Source organism: Coenobita brevimanus, chromosome 40 (assembly GCF_032717465.1).
Source record: "Coenobita brevimanus isolate Jiangsu-jjx chromosome 40, ASM3271746v2, whole genome shotgun sequence".
Taxonomy (NCBI): domain Eukaryota; kingdom Metazoa; phylum Arthropoda; class Malacostraca; order Decapoda; family Coenobitidae; genus Coenobita; species Coenobita brevimanus.
Genome location: NC_136993.1, coordinates 30,086,091 through 30,106,529, shown reverse-complemented (window position 1 = coordinate 30,106,529; position 20,439 = coordinate 30,086,091). Strand labels below are relative to the sequence as shown.

The following is a 20,439-nucleotide window of genomic DNA, read 5'->3' as shown; positions in this document are numbered from 1 at the left end:
AGATCGATATGTCATCCATGCTGCCCACGATTTATTCGCCTCACAACAAGCTCGTCGAAATGATGCGGGTTACATATGATATTCATTTACCATTTTATCTTGGGTTCATCTCCCCGAAACTGAATTAAATCGTCTAGTGATAGTAGGAAAAATAGAATAAAATGTTACCGGACTGAAAGGGTTAAAAAAATTAATGGATGTTGCTTGTAACGTCTTTAGAACACGAAATCTGTATATTCTAAGCTAAATAAAATCATATAAAGATAACAAGCATTTAATAAAGGATTCCTTATTGAAGAAAAGAAAACTTGAGATTCTTTATAATAACTTCCATACGAGAACAGTCTTAAAGTTTACAAAGAAGACTCGACAGAGCAGAGATCTATCTATCTATATGTCTGTCTATCTATCTCTTGCCAGATGCCTCAATCCCACAAGGGGTGACCGCAAACAAACCACCTCCAAGTCTCCCTGTCATCTGCCATCCGGCTGCTCTTCCTCCATCTCTTAGCCCCCTCTCAAATATATCTCTACACTCCATTTCCCCGTCTCATCCCTGATCTCCCCCTCCTCCTCTCCCAAACCAATTCACTCGCATACAGACTTCTAGCCAGTCTCTCATTCTCCATTCTCTCCACAATGACAAAGGATACAATGAAAAGTATCGGCATGTCACTGTATTTCCTAATAAACTCAAAGCATTTTATTCTCCAGCAAATAAAGCCTTTGCTAAGCTGCATGAAAACGTCTGGAGAGGGAAAGAATAAACTGTGAAAGGTAATCGCAGGCTGAAAACCCAAGCACTCTGGTACCTTTACTTGCTTTGCTCTGGAGAAAAATAAAGTTGTACTGGAACTACTTTTGTATGTTTTTAGGGATTTTGTATGTTTTCTTGCGTTGATTCATTGTACATACCGTTATTTTTCTGACTAATAGGTTCAGAATGCTCACACACACACACACACACACACACACACACACACACACACACACACACACACACACGCTAACACACACGCTCACACACACACACACACACACACACACACACACACACACACACACACACACACACACACACACACACACACACACACACACACACACACACGAACATTTGGAATACTCTGTACTCAGACTACGCATTTTATGCAAAGTATGGCGATTTTAGAAGGATTTATGTAACAAAGAATAGGGCTTTAACGTGTAACAGGAAAAATAAATTACTTAGGAAGTGGTGTTAGGAAGCTCCCTTTTAACCGACGAGATTACTGGCCTAGATGACATTGTTGGTTTCGTAATAAGTTATGGTCAGCGATTTGTTCCGCACCTTACACCCCATCATCCTCTTGTGCGTCACTGATGCATAGTATATCAATATAAAAACCATGTAAGAAGCACAGAAGTTTTTTTTTTTTTTTTTTTTTAATGGTATGATTTTTAGGAAAAGGGAAAAAATTGCAATATACAGTGATGCATTGTTGACGGCTGCGTGTTGGCTGTGTGGTAGGGGAGTGTGGGTGTGCTGACACAGATAAATAATGAGCCTCTGGCCTGTCCCCCTCACTGGCCGCCTAACCCTGCGCGGCCGACTGCCTCACCCACTGCTGCCTGACCATCGCCTCTCTGCTGGTAAGTCTTATGAGTGTGGTGCCGTGCTGGTGTGGCTGATGGTGTTAGTGTGGTGGTGGTGTGGCTGAGGATGTTAGAGTGGTGCTGGTGTGGCTGACTGTGTTAGTGTGGTGCTGGTGTGGCTGAGGATGTTAGTGTGGTGCTGGTGTGGCTGACTGTGTTAGTGTGGTGCTGGTGTGGCTGACTGTGTTAGTGTGGTGCTGGTGTGGCTGACTGTGTTAGTGTGGTGCTGGTGTGGCTGACTGTGTTAGTGTGGTGCTGGTGTGGCTGACTGTGTTAATGTGGTGCTGGTGTGGCTGACGGTGTTAATGTGGTGCTTGTCTGGCTGACGGTGTTAGTGTGATGCTGGTGTGGCTGACAGAGTTATTGTGGTGCTGGCGTGGCTAACGGTGTTAGTGTGGTGCTGGTGTGGCTAACTGTGATAGTGTGGTGCTCATGTGGATTTCGTATGAAAAAGCATTTATGTAATAGAGATATGGCTTGGAGTATCTGTTGAATATTTAAGTGTTGCATTACGTTTGTGGTCAAGATATATTATTTAGCATAAGCTCATCTGAATCGCAGTTTAGTGTTATTTATTCTTGTTATTAATTTTTCATATACTAACAGCTGCGTATTAATACAATTATCAGAACAGAGAAATTTATTCCTCAGAACAAACAGTAGTTTCTAAATCAAAGCCCGTTGACAATTCCTTAGAGGACTGTGAATATACTCTTTTTTCTCTTGCCCATATTTTCGTACCTTTGCAGTTTAGTTCTCGAAACCCAGAAGTCGAAAAGGACAATATTACGGCTCGGCGTTCTTTTCAAAATACTTCTTTGTGACTCATGTCGATTTCTTGTGTTCATCTCTTACTACGTCTCAGCAGTCAGGATGGAGAGAGGGCAATTTTAGTTAAATCTGAATAAGAAGGGTATAGTCAATATATATATTTGTAATCAATATAGAAATATATGTAGTGCCTCACAAAAAGTGTAAAAACATTTGGAACTTATTCTACGGCTGCTTTTGAGTAATAAATTCAATCAGCAGATGATGGTCCACTTATGAGAAGAGCTACTCTTACTGGTGGCATTACAGAAGAATTATGGGAGAGATTTCTTCTGAATCATCACTATCTTTCAGAATTATCATGGACACTGTGGTGAGTGGCGGTTGTGATATCAGAATCATACTCAAGTTACAGGTTCGATTCTCGGAGAACCACGAGACCTTAGACAGGCTCGCCTTTATTCTAGCCTGTTGAATACGTAGCTGAATTAGGGACCAGGATGTAAAGCGCCGGTTGCGTGTCTTAATGTGTTGAAAGTTTTGGTGCTTTCCTTGTCAGCCTTGCTTATGTGGTTGTGTTAGTGACTGAGGCACAAAATACTGCACAGTGCACAGACATATACAGTATATGAAGGTAATAAAGCTAGTTCTTCCCCTGGCCTCCTCATTCCTTCCTTCATTCTTGGCTTCTGGGGCTATCCTTCTTAGAAACAGCAACGTTTGTTTAATCGGAAGCCAACCTGGGTTCCTACTGTCGACGGATAAGGAAGCTCCCAAATACCTTTTCCTCAGTCATTTAGTTTTGGTTATGGCTGGTTAACAGCCTTTGGTACTTTGTGTAGACAGAGTATGGCGATATTCGAAATATTCATCACTTTATTTAAATATGCTAAGGTGCTTTCTCAGTCTTACGGGGAATATGGGCCTTGGTCTAAAACACGAACTCGCGGTTGGCCACGAGAGACCAGTGGGCAGGCTGTCCTTACCCTTGGCTGTTCGCACTTACACCTGAAAAAGAGGCATGGATTTGTAAAGGAATGTTTGTGTACCATAGTCTGAGGGAATTGTTTTTGAATGATTTCCTTTTCGCACACGCTAGTATGTAACTGTGTGTGAATGCTCCTTACCCACAAAATGCTGTCAACACATCTGGAGTTAAGGTCTGACACTCGTCCTCTATCCTGAAATTCACTTCCTACCTAAGTAACTCTTCCTCTAACCCCGGCCTTCCTTCCGACAGAGCGGCCTAGCAATATTTTTGGTGATTGTTTCCTCCACAGTAACATTTTGATCGGCAGGGTGTCTTTACTTTAACCTGTTAGAACCTACAACTAAAAGGGGGAACTGATTTATAAACCAGTGGTTGCGTGTTGAAGAATCTTCTTCGAAATTACAGTTCTTGTTGTCCTAATGAGTGAACTGGAGAATTATGAGGAAGATTTTTGCACATAAGGCAGTCCGTAACTGTATATCCCTAATAGCAAGGTCGGATTCATGCAGATATTGCCTTTATCACTCAAAATTAGTAGCTGCAACATCGAGGTGGATGCGTGTTTCTTTCGCTCTACGTCTACATCAACTCTAAGGTTAGAAATGTAAGACGCGACTGTCATTAAAGGGGTGTAGAGGTAGTTTGTGTTTTCATATGCTTGGATACGTTCGTACACTGTTATACTGAACACACACACACACACACACACACACACACACACACACACACACACACACACACACACACACACACACACACACACACACACACACACACAAAGCACCATTAAAATACATCAATTTCCATATGTATGAGTCTCACTACAGACACCAAGTCTCCTTTCTCACTTGGGCAGCTTTGGAATGAGAAGCTTTTGGCTACCACCCTCCCTTCCAGCAGATTTGGTCCTGAAGCAAATCTCATATGACCTGTCACAATACGATTATAGTTCAGTCAGAAATGACCGATGAAAACCGTCTTATGACTGATAGCGTACACTTTCCACGGGATACCCCAATATATTACAGGACTGCAAATACGTTTTATGTCCGAGTCATTTATTCAATAACGATTTCGAGTGCACGTGGTTTCGTTTACACAGACGGGGATGCAACACCGCCGCACCCATAGAAAAACCGTGGTTGCTGAACGAGAGATGTTTATACTGCTGTGGCTGAGCGGGCTGTCGTTCCCAATGATCGCGAGGAGATTGAGAAAAAGCGCCACCACTGTGCGGAGGTGGGTGAGGCACTGGCAGTCGGAAATGGACTTGCGATCTTCACTGGCAAAGAAGTCAAACAACACGTCTTCCACTCATTATCATTATCAGTCTCCAGCAACACCGTATTATTTCTTTAATATGAATATCGAAGGATATGCCTTTGCTTTATGTTCTTATGCAATGGCAAATGCTTTTAATGTTTGTGCTTACGATTACAAACACCATGAGACAGATATAAGGAGAAGTTAGGTTTCAAGTTTCAACACACACCCACACCCACACCCACACAGACACACACACCCACACACCCACCCCCCACCCCCACCACACCCCACCCCCACCCCACACACACACGTTTGTAATGTTTCACCAGTAACTAAATTAATATTCGGCTACAGTGTCAAATGACTGTATATCACACAGAATAATCACCCTGCATTAATTATTAATCTTGAAAGTTTACTACTGAAATGAAAATAAACACGTTCCAGAGTAATATTTTTTCTCTGACCTAGAAAGTGTGGCTTACCTTGCGGTAATATTATTACCAGTTACAAGTAATTTCAGATTCAGTGGTACTATTTGATTTTCAGACTAGAAGCCATTGCATAATGTGATCTCATCACCGGCGTAGCTTGACATTTTTTTTTTTTTTCTTGGCAGATAATTTTCCACCTCCGTTTCTGATCTGACGCATATTCAGGCTGTAAAACATACACAAACAAATCTACCCAGCCAGCCTCACAGCTGAAAACGTTACCACTCCGCTCGCTTCACATCGCAGATGGTAAGCAAGTGGAGTGGTAATGTTTTCAGTTGTGAGGTTGGCTGACTGGATTTGTGTGTGGGTAAACAAGATGTCTCATGAACGGCCTGAGCTATCAACATAAAACCTTTAGGGTATCAAGATATAACCATAATCTTGGACGAGTTCGAGAATGGGCACTCAGGGTCAAGGTCAAGGTTACCAAAGGTCTGCTAGTTGACCTTTGACAGCCATTTTGATGACATTGACCTTAACCCCGAGTGCCCATTTTCGAACCTGTCCAAGACTTTGCCCGTATCTTGATACCTTGAATGTTTCATGTTTATAGTTCAAGCCGTTCATGAGAAATCTTGTTTACTCACACACAAACAATGCCAGCCAGCCAACCTCATATCTGAAAACATTACCACTATGTTCGCTTCGCAAAGCGGGTGGTAACAACTGATCAGCTAAACGACCAAATAAAAGGCAATATTTTCTGGCTAATCTTTTAGAATGGCTGACTTTTTTTTTTTTTAAATAACAGAGCAGAGGAAGGAAAAACAAATAAATAAAAAAATCAATACACCAGATTACTGGCATCCTCCATTCATAAAAAATCTGTAACAGTTGGACTCGAATAATTGTAGGTTGAAATTTGGGGGGAAGCAGATGCAATTTTGAGAATGAAAAAATTTCTTAACCCGTACAATCCCGCCGTCGGGATGATGCCGAAGTACAAAACGTCTCGATTAATCCCAGCGACGTGATGGTGCCGACAGCAAAAATCGAGCACTGTAGCACGTCTCAAACTGCTTTAATCTAGCTTATTTTTTGCTAAGGAGTAGTTTAATGTATTGGCAACATTGTGTCCAGGCAGTTGTAGTACTGAGTTTGGTTCTGCGTGGCAGTGTGCCACACGTACTAAAATTATCGTATGTGTACGATAATATTGTCTCTGGTACGATGTACGATACCATTTTCTATTTCGTACGATTTGTACGATAATTTTGGGTTGAAAGCTAGCATGGCAGCAAATACTGTGGCACCCATAGCTAATCATGCACAGTTGTTTCACAATTTGACAGATGAGTGATCTTCAGGGCTAATGTAATGATGATCACTGAAAATACTTCTTTTATGGTCTTGCTGAGTTATCATCTGCAAGAGGAAGCACATTTCTAATAGTTATCTATTAAAGTTCTATGGACCAGATTCTGCTGCTAGTCAGATTGATTTTCTAGACTGGCACAAAGGGTATTTCTTGTAACATTACTTTTGTGATGAAGGATATGATTATATTATTATAATATTATTATCATGAGACTTAAAGTGATAAATAAACACCAAACATCAGTACCCTTCAAAATTACAGTACTGATGAAAACAATTGTAGCCTAATGGTTAAATTTTCAGTACATACGCGAAGCTATAGACAACAATTTTAAAATACATCAGATTATTAAACACTACGTAAATGAATTTAATAGTGTAGGATAATTCCAACGAAAAAATGATATTTTTGAAGATCCAGTACGATAATTTCCATCTAAAAGTGTGGCAACACTGCTGCTTGGATGGGTAACATCAGTATGCCATTGTCCGTCAGGGCGTTGGGGTGCTGCGATAATCACGCCATTTTTCCGCCTCATTGGGCTGGAGGACGCTGTTGAAATTGTCACATGGACTCTTCTGTCCCTTCATTTAGTGATTCTTCAGAAGAGAAAGACCTGGATGACTATTCTGGGGAGGAATATGAGCCAATGCAGGACACTGAGAAAGGGGAATCCCCCTTTCTCCCCCCCCCCCGTTCTCTTTCAACCCGCCCAGCTGAGTGGGTAATCATTGCTCACGGCTTGGGAAACTGGGCTAAAAACACAAAGGACGGCCATCCTCTTATTTCTTCTATAAGGAGTCCTTTTTTTTTTTTTTTTTCCTTGATTTATATGTCCTTTTGGATTGTAATATGCAACAAATTTTCTTTCCGTTTTTGCTCTGGGATTGGGTGGGTACAGGGGTGGATCCAGGAATTTTCGGTGGGGGGGTTGATTCACTGATTCAATCAAAGACTTAATGCGACATACTGATATTTCAATGTTGAAATTGCCTCTTTATTCAATGATGCATGGCCGGTGGGGGGGGATGCATCCCCCCATCCCCCCCCCCTGGATCCATCCCTGGGTGGGTATAAATTTGCCAAATTGCCTGGGATGGTACGGGTTAAAGGCAGAATTTTTGCGATATGGCTGTGTGACATTCCAGCCCGTGTAGCACAAGGGAAGGCATGGAGAGGTGGCAGAATGGACTCAACTTCGTCTCAGCATTTGCCGTAGATATATCTGTAAAGAATGCATGGGGGGCAACATTCCTTCTTACCTGGAAGGGAGGTAGGTTGTTTATAATAGCAAAGTTATTAATAATTCCAACAGCTTTTTTCTTAATTTTGTCTACTTGTTTTACTGCAACCTCTCCACATCCATTCCACAAGGGTGAGCAGTATTCAGGGTGAGAGCACACATGACTCTTATAAATTAGAGCTAACTGCTCGTCAGTGATGAAGTTACGGACTCTGTACAATACTCCAAGTTCTTTCAGGCGGTTTTAACAAGCAATCTGACATGAGAGGTCCAGCTGAGGGCATTGTTAAGTGAAACACTTAGAATTTCAATACTTTTGGAGATGGGAATATTAGTAGCACTGAAAGTAACATACGAATCTGGCAATATCTGTCTATTGGTAAACTGTATATATTTGGTTTTGCTAGCATAAAATGAGTCACGGGTATTTCGTCCACATTCATTGATCTTATATAAGTCTTGATTTTTAGAGGTGGCTGTACTGAGTTGGGAGTTAGAGATATTAAAGTTTGTAAATGGATGTTTGAATGGGAATGGACTGTGAAGTGTTGAGTCATCTGCATATGAATGGATGGGATTGAGGGTGACAGATAAAAGATCTTTAATTTAAACCAGGAATAGGGTTGGTGCCAGAACAGAACCTTGTGGCATGCCGGTGCTGATTGAATGGAAATCGGAATATACATCATCTTTTTTTTAAGAATACTTAGATCAAGGAGAAGGATACTGCAAAGTTGTAATTTTGTTTTTCTGATATTTTTGGTGTGAAAGGATTCCTAAGATGACCTGATTATTCAGTCGTACCTACGGATTTTCATATGCAAGGGAGTGAAGGTGGTGCACTATAATGCATGATTTTTACACACAAGGGATGTACTCGAATTCATGATTTTTAAACATTAGGTGATGTACTGTAACGCAGGATTTTTACACACAAGATGATGCACTTTAACGCTGGATTTCACGTGCAATGTGGTGCACTCTAGTGCTGGATTTTCATGTGCATGGTTGTGTACTCTAACGAAACCCAGTAAAGTCATTCACTATCTCTGAGGATTTTCACATGACTGATGTTTTACTCTAAGTCCATAATGTACTGAAGTTTAGCCCATATAGTGCTTAGCTTTAGCGAATCCCTTTTACATCCCAAAATTATTTAAAACTTCTGTACCAATTGCTCCTGTAGTGGCCCCTGACATCTCTAGCCAGGAACCCAGTGGACCTCAATATAGGATAATTTAAGTCATCTGCCAGTCTCTTAATAGAAATGACTGTAATAGGAATGAGTTACAGCTGGCCACATAAGAACCTTGGATAGTTTGTGTAAAGCAGAGGCCTAACTATAATTTCCTATGTTCATGCATCACAGTTATATGGTAATTTCCATTTAACATTTGACATGTCAATGCCACCAAAAAACAAGTGATTATGACAAAATTGTCAAGTGTACCAAATGCAAGACCTCAATTGCACATTGATGTTGTTCCAAGCTCATATGTTGCCATCAGTACATGATATTAATGTGTTACGTTAGCTCGCCACATCCTGACCGATTTTTCACATTGCCTTACTTTCTTACCTCCTTCCAAAACAATTTCTTACTCTCCCTTCATTTCACACTCAGATTCCTCCTAAACTCTTCATCCACTTTCTTCTTACTGTCCTTCACTAGTCTCTTCACCTCCCTTCTCCTGCTCACATATACCTCTCTCTTCTCCTGCTCACATATACCTCTCTCTTCTCCCGCTCATCTTCTCCCCTACCTCTACTTGCTAACCATTCACTATATGCCTTCTTCTTTTGTTCCACAGCTCGTTTCACCTCATCATTCCACCATGCTGTCCCTTCCACACCCTTGCATCTCCTCTTCACTCCACAAACCACTTCACACGCTGCACCTATCTCTTCCGTGAATACCTTACATAGGTCTTCCACCCCTTCCATCTGCTCTAGCTCATACATTCCCAATCTTTCTTCCACTATACTCTAATACTCTGCCATTTTCTCACTATCTTGCAAATTCTCCACACTTCTCAGAGGAGCTGTTTCCTCCTGTCTTCCCCTTCGTCTCCTTAACCATTTTCTTTGCAGCTTTATCTTGGCCATCACTAAGTGATGGTCCGAGACTCCATTCCCCCACCCTCTCCACACTCTTGCATCCAACACTTGTCTTCTCATTCGCTCATCCACACACATGTAGTCTATCAATGTCTTTCATTCAACAAGTTCACCATCCATCCTCCCCATTACTCTCCATGTATACCGGTGGATCATCTTATGCCGAAAGTAGGTGTTGGCTATTGTCAACCCCTTACCAGTACAGCTGTCCACCAAAGTACTACCATTCCCATCTACTTCAGCTGGCATACCCCACTGACCAACCACTCCATCCACACGTACATTCTCAACTTTGCCATTCATGTCTCCAATCAAAAGCACTCTCTCGCTCCTCTCAGATTTGTCCATACATGCTTCTACTCTCGCCCAAAACTCATCTTTCACTCTTGCCACTCGGCCCACGCTTGTATACCTACTTTCATCCTCACTCATACAATCCTTGCACCCACTGTTCCATACTCTCTTATATTCTCCTTTCACTTCTTGCTTATCATCAGACATACTCCCTTTCTTGCCCACTCATTCTCATTAACTCCCTCACATATACCTAAACCATATTCCCATTCTCTCACCCTTTCACCTTTTCATTTAGTTTCAGTCAATCCACATATATCCACTTTTGCATCCTCAAACACCTGAACACTCACTCTCTCTTTCACTTCATCATCCACTCCTCTCACATTCCATGTTCCCACCCTCAGAATGTCCTTTGTCCGTTCCTTAATTGTCAACGTATGGTCCATCCTGGTCCGAGGCGCTTTATTCACTTGTTTAGTTAGTTCTTTTTACGGAGTGGGGCACTAACCCACCACCAACCCTTTTAGTCGCCTCGTACGACAAGCAGGGATACTGGGGGAGTATTCTTGAAACCCCCATACCCTCAGGGGGAAAATATATACATTTTACTAATAGACAGATATTGCCATATTCGTTTATTGCCTTCATTACTACTAATATCCCCATCTCCAAAAGTATTGAAATTCTTGGCGTCTCACTTAACAATGCCCTCAGCTGGACCTCCCATGTTAGATCACTTGCTAAAACCGCCTCAAAGAAACTTGGATTAATGTACAGAGTCCGTAACTTCTTCACCGACGAGCAGTTAGCTTTAATTTATAAGAGTCATGTGCGCTCTCAGCTTGAATAGTGCTCACTCTTGTGGAATGGATGTGGAGAGGTTGCACTAAAACAACTAGACAAAATTCAGAACAAAGCTGTTAGAATTATTAACAACCCTGCCATTACAAATTAACTACCTCCCCTACAAGTAGGAAGAAATGTTGTCTCCCTTGCATTATTTTACAGATATTTCATGGCAAATGCTCAAACGAAGTTGCATCCATGATGCCACCTGTCCATGCCTTCCCTCGTGCTACACAGGCATCAGGTAGCGTACATGACTGGAATGTCACTCATCCATATTGCAGAACTTCTGTCTATCAGAATTCTTTCATTCCCCATACTGCATCTCTTTTGAACTCGCTTCCCAAGAGTTGTTTCCATCCAAACTTCAACCTAGAGATGTTCAGGTCTAACTGTTACAGATATTTTATGAACAGAGGACGGCAGTAATCTGGTGTATGGATTATCTTTTTTATTCATTTGTTTTTCCTTACTCTGTTCTGTTATAAAAAAAAAAAAAAATCCAAGGAATGTTGTTATGTACGAAGGGTACTTGAGAGCAAAAAAATAGAATATTTTAATGCATATATGCGACAAAAGTAATCCTAATATGTGTGATTAAGAAATCAGTAGGGAAATACAATACCACATGAAAGAACTATCAGAGTGAAGTAATAACTCAGTTACACCTTAATTTGGAATAAATTCATGTGCTTATTTCAGATGTCAGCCCTGTCAGGACATGGTGGGTATGGGAGCGTGTGGTGTTGGGTGTGTGGATGCTGACAACTGTGGTGCTGACACGTAGCTATACAGGCAACCTGGTGTCCCTCCTGGCCGTCAGATACATCCCAATGCCTATACAGTCTCTCAGGGACGTGATCGATAATCCTATTACATTTCTAGTGCAGAAGGGATCTAGTCAGGCTGACACTATTCAGGTTAGTAGTTACCCCATGAAGGGTAACAGAGTAGCATATAACGTCATTGGCACTGATGTATTTCTTGGCTCATTCAGTCAACGGACCTACTGAGATTGTGGCAAGACGCAGACATATTCCGAGGTAAATTGTCTGATCATGGAGGCCAAGATAGAGAAAGTTAACATATCCTGTATCAGACTTACTGAAGGAGACAATGAGAAGTCATATGCCAAGAACGTGAACAGATTATACAGGTTATTGTTCCACAGGAAAACCTATCTATCTATCTATCTATTGCCAGACGCCTCAATCCCGTTTGGGGTGGCCACAAACAAATCGCCTCCAAGTCGCCCTGTCCCCCGCCATTTCACTGCCCTGCTCCCAACTCACACCCCCCTCTCTCATATACCTCTCCACCCCATCCCTCCATCTCATCTTCGGCCTCCCCCTCCCTCTTCCCCCCTCCACCTCACTCACATACAATCTATTCGTCAGTCTTTCACCCTCCATCCTCTCCACATGGACAACCCACCTCAGTGTGTTCCTCATAACGCTTCCTATCACATCCACATCCACACCACAACGCTTCTTTATATCCTCATTCGTCAGCCTGTCTCTCCACGTGACTCCACAGGCTCCACTTAAATAACTCATTTCCACTGCTCTCACTCTTGACTTGTGTCCTTCCAACAATGTCCAAGCTTCACTTCCGTACGTTAGAGTTGGTATCACAATACTGTCATGTAGTAACTTTTTCACTTCCATGCTCACTTCCCTGTTTCTTATCACTGCTTTCAAGGAACCAGCAACCTTTCTTCCCTGCTGTACCCTTTCAAGCACTTCACCCTCCAAACCTCCATCCTTACTCATCACACTACCCAAATACTTAAACGTACTCACATTTTCCAATTCCTCACCATCCAACCTCCCTGTACATTCACTGACTTCACCTCTCTCAAAGACCATCACTTTACTCTTCCCTACATTCACCTTTAGGTTCCGTTTCTTACACACTCTCTCAAACTCATCCACCAATCCTTGCAGCTCCCCTTCATCTTCACTCAACAACACAGTATCATCTGCAAACAACAGTACAGGGAGTTTCCAAACACTATCCTCTCTCACCAGGGCCACTCCAACATCCACTACCTTACCTTGTACCTCTTTTATTACCCCATCCATGTACAGATTGAACAACCATGGAGACATGACACATCCCTGTTTCAAACCAACTTTCAAAGAGAAAAATTCACTTAGTTCACCATCCACACGCACTGCAGCCATCGCACCATCGTACATACTCTTCACAGCATTCAACAACTTCCCATCTACTCCATATATTCTTAACACTTTCCACAATCCTTGTCTATCCACCCTGTCATATGCTTTCTCCAAATCCATGAAAGCCGCATACAACTTTTTTCCCTTCTCTAGAAACTTTTCCACTAAAGATCTAAGAATGAATATCTGATCTACACAACCTCTTCCCTTCCTAAAGCCTCCCTGTTCTCCTCCAACTAATTTCTCTGTTCTTTCTCTAAATCGGTCTATAAGTATCCTACCATACACTTTTCCTAGTATACTAAGAAGACAAATGCCCCTATGATTACCACACACTTCTTTTTCCCCCTTCCCTTTGTACAAGGGAATAATTATACCTGACTTCCAATCCTCCGGGACTCTACCTTCCTCCCAGGCCAATCTACACATCTTCCACATCCATTCTACTACTATCTCTCCCCCATGCTTCAGCAGTTCACCACACACTCCATCAATTCCTGGGGCTTTCCCCGATTTAACTTTCTTCATTGCTTCCACAACTTCTATCCTACTGATTTCTTCCTGTCTTCTCACCTCCCTCCTTCTCCCAGCCATTCCCCAGCCACTTATACTCGCATTACTTCCATCCTCTACGTTCAACAATTCCTTAAAGTGTTCTCTCCATCTGCTCACTTTTTCTCCATTCTCCACTAGTAATCTACCATTTTTATCTTTCACTCCCCTGCTAACTTCACTTCCACCCTGTCTTACTCTTTTCACTTCTCTCCAGAACATTTTCTTACAGTCCCTCCACTTTACACTCAAATTCCTTCCAAATTCCTCATCCACTCTCTTCTTACTCTTTCTTACTAATCTTTTCACCTCTCTCTTCCTTTCCACATATAACTCTCTCTTCCGCCTGTCAACTTCTTCCACGCCCCTATTTCTCATCCATTCATTGTATGCTTTCTTCTTTTGTGCCACAGCCTGTTTCACCTCTTCAGTTCACCACGCTGTTCCTTGCAGCCCCTCCATCTTCTCTTCTTTCCACACACCACATCACATGCTGCACATATTTCTTCTGTAAATATCTTACACATACGTTCCACGTCTCCCATCTGCTCCAATTCATATTTGCCCAATCGTTCCTCCACATCTCTCTTATACTCTGCCTTTTTCTCATCCTCTTGTAACCTTTCCACTCTCCTTGCAACTACTCCTTCCTCTCGTCTTTCCCTTCTTCTATTCCTCCATCTTACTTGCATCCTAATTCTGGCCACCACCAAGTAGTGGTCAGAAAGTCCACTCCCCCAACCTCTATACACTCTTGCATCCTTTACACATCTTCGCATCCTTTCATCCACACACACATAATCAATCATTGCCTTCCTTTCATTCAGTTCACCACCCACCCTTCTCATCACTCGCCATGTATACCTGTGGATCATTTTATGCCTGAAGAGGGTATTGGCTATCATCAATACCCTCCCAGCACAAATGTCCACTAACGCACTCCCATTCTCATCTATCTCAACAGGCACACCCCACTCACCAACTATTCCATCCACCTTCACATTACCAACTTTACCATTCATATCACCAATCAAAAACACTCTCTCATTCCTTCCAAACTTTTCCATGCCCACTTCCACATTTGTCCAGAACTCTTCTCTCACTCTTCTAGCACGATCTTGCGTTGGCGCATACACACACACACAATCGCCCACATTTGTATTCCAACTTTCAACTTTACCCACACAATCCTTGACCCAACTGATCCATACTTTCTTATGCTCTTCTTCCATCTTTTACTCACAACTATACACACTCCTTCCTTTGCCCTCTCATTCTCATCTACTCCTGAACATATACCCCATCCATACTCCCATTCTCTCACACTTTCTCCTCACCATTTTGTTTCAGTTATTCCACATACATCCACTTTCGCATCCTCAAGCACCTGGACAATCTCTCTCTCTTTCACCTCATCATTCGCTCCTCTTACATTCCATGTACTCATTACCAAGTCCTTTGTCCGGTCCTGGGTCGTCATCGTTTGGTCAGTCCTTGTCCGAGGCTTCTTGTTTGTTTTTTTTAGTTAGTTGTTTTCCGGGGAGGGGCACTAACCCTCCGCCAACCCTTTTAGTCGCCTTTTATGACAAGCAGGGATACTGGGGGAGTATTCTTGAAAACCCCCTACCCCCAGGGGGGTAGGAGAACCTACTAATGTTTAATAATATCCAGCTCAGTCCTGCATCATCCTTGAGCTTGCTTGGGGTTTCATTCACTCGGGACTTATCTTGGAAAGATTATATTGCATCTCTTGTGAAATTTGCTTCCAAGAGATTAGCTGTGCTAAGCCGACTCCATGCCTTCTTTACCCCTGCACGTTGTTGACTCAATACACTGGTTTATTAGCCCGTGTATAGAGTACAACTCCCATGCGTGGGGAGGTTCCCCACATACAGCTCTTCTCATTAGGGTGGAGTCAAAGGCTTTTTGTCTCATCAACTCTCCTCTTCTTATGACTCCCTTCAACCTCTGTCTCTTCACCGCACTGTTGTCTCTTTATCTCTTTTCTATCGCTTCTTCAATGGTCACTGCTCTTCTGAACCGTCTGCTTGCATCCCTCCACCTCTACGACGAGTGCAGAGCACCGGTCTAGCAACAAACTCCCATCCCTTTTCTGTCCAACTCTCTAATGCAAGAGTTAACCGCTACTCCCAGTCCTTCATTTATGCAACGGCTCAACTCTGGAACTGTCTCCCTCTGTCTGTATTTCCTGCTTCCTATGATCTCCAGTCTTTCAAACGCAGTGAGTCCAGGCATCTCGAAATGAACGGATCTTGAATTTGGCTCACTTTTGTATTGTTTTTGTTTTTCTCGGAAGGAACTGTTATCTGGGCTCAGCGTTTGTTCCTTCTTCCTCGCATGAAAAAAAAAAAAAAAAACTTCTAATATAAACTAACACTGCTGGGGAATTTATGTCACAGTATGTCTGGTTCTGGGGTAACTGTAGAGAAGCTATATAAATAACACTTTAAGACTTTCATTCCGTTACTTCCAGACGGTTAAGATTGGTGCTTTCCACGAAAATTTCGCCACTTTCAGACGGCTGAGAGTGGCGTTTTCCGAGACATAAATAATCTGCAGAAGGAAGGTAGATTTCAAACCTTCGACGCCTCTGAGGTGACGAAGAACCTGGATGTCAAAGTGAGGAGGGGGGACCACACCCTAATACACGTGGACGACGTGACCAAGATGATGATGGCACAGGACTTTTCAGTGACAGGTGGGTTAGAGAGAGAGAGAGAGAGTGTGTGTGTGTGTGTGTGTGTGTGTGTGTGTGTGTGTGTGTGCCCTTACAATGATAAACCTATGACAGGTGATGAACTAGGGACCTACCTAAGCTCCAAAAACATGGCTTAACAGTATGAAGAACAAAGGACAAAAAAGGTCATCTTACTTAACCCAATTACCGTAGAAGAAAACCATTGCATTTTCTTTTCTTTTTTTTTATTATATTTTGGGACATGCCAGACAATTTTTAGATTGACCTTGACCTGGAAATATACTTGTGATCCTTTGTGGTTTACGATTATGAAAATGGACCCCATAAGATAAGAACTGTAGTCAGCATTATTCCGAGAAAATGATTGGTAGTTTCAACGTCAGTCCGGCCTTTGTTCTGTTGATCATGATTACATTTATTATCATCTACCATTGTACGATATTTTTTTCCTCCTATATCGTAAGATCACTGAAAGATATATCGGAAAAGTCATATAGCGTATTCACGGCACTAATGTTGCCAATATTTAACTATTTTCTTGGTGTCAACAGGAAAGTGTGACTTCTATCTAGCACGTGAGGAGTTCCTAACCGCGATGGGTGCCATGGCGGGGCCCAAGGACAGCCCACTCATCAACGCTGTCAGCCGCAGGTCAGCTGTCATAGATCAGTTGTATCTGCTTGATCTGGTAAGTTACTCCTGAGGTGATTAAGATCATTCGGCTTTATCAAGATTAATATTTAATAAGTTTATTTGGATGAATAGGTTATCAGTTAGCTATTTTGTTTTTGCTTAACTTGGCCTAAAATTGCCATCTATGCGGAATTTTAATTGTTGCTTTTTACTAGAATTGTGCTGGTCATGATGGAGTAGTTATGTGAACAAAACAACAAAAGGACGAAAATCTGGGCCAAGTTAAGGTGAAAAGTTTATGGTAACATATTCATAATCACGTGTTTCCAGGATCATAACAGTGAGAGAAGCAGGTATGTACGACCACTGGATCAACAGCTACACCCCCAACATGACCACCTGCCTCAACCCACCCACAACCATGGCCGTCAGATCCTCACTCAGCCTCTCCAATATATGGGTAACTCCTCTCTGTGCTTTCTTGAAACATACTTTCCACTCATTCATTCATCCATCTATCTATCTGTCGTCCATCCATCTATCCCTCCACTTTTCCATCCATCCACATATTCATCTCTCTCTCTCTCTCTCTCTCTCTCTCTCTCTCTCTATCCATCTATCTATTCATATATATTAAGTGAACCTGTAATACATATATTAAATATGTTGCAGTTTCCTAAAAGTATATTCTTTCACATTGCAGGGAACACTGGTGGTTTACGTGGCTGGCTTGGCAATTAGTTTTCACGTGTTCTGCTTCGAGCTCATCTACTCACACCTCCGGTAATGTGTCCGTGATGAAGGATGTGAGGCTGTTGGAGTGGCAGAGTCGAATCAGTTATCCACCGGCGTTTGGGGTTTCACATTGCAAGTTACTGACCAGGTTGTATACTATAATATTTTGCGGACTAAATTACTAATGTTGCCAGATCGAGTTTGTAAGAGAGAAAAAAATAAACTTAAATTTTTTCAACTCGTCTCATTTTTATTTCATTTTTGCTATTAAAGAAACTTCTATTGAGAGACAAGGATGATCTCGATTTGGACTGGACACATTCTGAAACTCTTCTAAGCTGAAGGAAACCGTCTAGAAATGGCAAAGACAAAATAGGTGGAGGGAGGGAGAGGGAGGAGGAGGCCAAGGATGAGATGGATGGATGAATGGATGGAGCTGAGAGGTATATGGGAGAAGGGGGCGTAAGTTGGGACCAGGGCAATGAAATGGCGTGGAACTTGGCGACATGGAGGCGATTTGCTTGTGGCCACTCCTTACGAGATTAAGGCGTCTGGCAATAGATAGATAGATCGATATGTCATCCATGCTGCCCACGATTTATTCGCCTCACAACAAGCTCGTCGAAATGATGCGGGTTACATATGATATTCATTTACCATTTTATCTTCGGTTCATCTCCCCGAAACTGAATTAAATCGTCTAGTGATAGTAGAAAAAATAGAATAAAATGTTACCGGACTGAAAGGGTTAAAAAATTAATGGATGTTGCTTGTAACGTCTTTAGAACACGAAATCTGTATATTCTAAGCTAAATAAAATCATATAAAGATAACAAGCATTTAATAAAGGATTCCTTATTGAAGAAAAGAAAACTTGAGATTCTTTATAATAACTTCCATACGAGAACAGTCTTAAAGTTTACAAAGAAGACTCGACAGAGCAGAGATCTATCTATCTATATGTCTGTCTATCTATCTCTTGCCAGATGCCTCAATCCCACAAGGGGTGACCGCAAACAAACCACCTCCAAGTCTCCCTGTCATCTGCCATCCGGCTGCTCTTCCTCCATCTCTTAGCCCCCTCTCAAATATATCTCTACACTCCATTTCCCCGTCTCATCCCTGATCTCCCCCTCCTCCTCTCCCAAACCAATTCACTCGCATACAGACTTCTAGCCAGTCTCTCATTCTCCATTCTCTCCACAATGACAAAGGATACAATGAAAAGTATCGGCATGTCACTGTATTTCCTAATAAACTCAAAGCATTTTATTCTCCAGCAAATAAAGCCTTTGCTAAGCTGCATGAAAACGTCTGGAGAGGGAAAGAATAAACTGTGAAAGGTAATCGCAGGCTGAAAACCCAAGCACTCTGGTACCTTTACTTGCTTTGCTCTGGAGAAAAATAAAGTTGTACTGGAACTACTTTTGTATGTTTTTAGGGATTTTGTATGTTTTCTTGCGTTGATTCATTGTACATACCGTTATTTTTCTGACTAATAGGTTCAGAATGCTCACACACACACACACACACACACACACACACACACACACACACACACACACACACACACACACGCTAACACACACGCTCACACACACACACACACACACACACACACACACACACACACACACACACACACACATACACACACACACACACACACACACACACACGAACATTTGGAATACTCTGTACTCAGACTACGCATTTTATGCAAAGTATGGCGATTTTAGAAGGATTTATGTAACAAAGAATAGGGCTTTAACGTGTAACAGGAAAAATAAATTACTTAGGAAGTGGTGTTAGGAAGCTCCCTTTTAACCGACGAGATTACTGGCCTAGATGACATTGTTGGTTTCGTAATAAGTTATGGTCAGCGATTTGTTCCGCACCTTACACCCCATCATCCTCTTGTGCGTCACTGATGCATAGTATATCAATATAAAAACCATGTAAGAAGCACAGAAGTTTTTTTTTTTTTTTTAATGGTATGATTTTTAGGAAAAGGGAAAAAATTGCAATATACAGTGATGCATTGTTGACGGCTGCGTGTTGGCTGTGTGGTAGGGGAGTGTGGGTGTGCTGACACAGATAAATAATGAGCCTCTGGCCTGTCCCCCTCACTGGCCGCCTAACCCTGCGCGGCCGACTGCCTCACCCACTGCTGCCTGACCATCGCCTCTCTGCTGGTAAGTCTTATGAGTGTGGTGCCGTGCTGGTGTGGCTGATGGTGTTAGTGTGGTGGTGGTGTGGCTGAGGATGTTAGAGTGGTGCTGGTGTGGCTGACTGTGTTAGTGTGGTGCTGGTGTGGCTGAGGATGTTAGTGTGGTGCTGGTGTGGCTGACTGTGTTAGTGTGGTGCTGGTGTGGCTGACTGTGTTAGTGTGGTGCTGGTGTGGCTGACTGTGTTAGTGTGGTGCTGGTGTGGCTGACTGTGTTAGTGTGGTGCTGGTGTGGCTGACTGTGTTAGTGTGGTGCTGGTGTGGCTGACTGTGTTAATGTGGTGCTGGTGTGGCTGACGGTGTTAATGTGGTGCTTGTCTGGCTGACGGTGTTAGTGTGATGCTGGTGTGGCTGACAGAGTTATTGTGGTGCTGGCGTGGCTAACGGTGTTAGTGTGGTGCTGGTGTG

The 20,439-nt window shown here is 42.4% G+C and overlaps 1 protein-coding gene across 1 annotated transcript; it reads left to right on the top strand.

Annotated features, from left to right (window-relative positions):
* Positions 1 to 1,541: 1,541 nt before the first annotated feature.
* On the top strand, positions 1,542 to 17,856 carry LOC145397018 (glutamate receptor 3-like). The gene is made up of 6 exons (XM_080270239.1): positions 1,542 to 1,632; positions 11,685 to 11,902; positions 16,256 to 16,436; positions 16,988 to 17,087; positions 17,400 to 17,529; positions 17,773 to 17,856. Exons 1-6 carry the CDS (start codon positions 1,542 to 1,544, stop codon positions 17,854 to 17,856), a joined length of 804 nt encoding a protein of 267 aa, XP_080126365.1.
* The last annotated feature ends 2,583 nt before the right edge of the window (positions 17,857 to 20,439 follow it).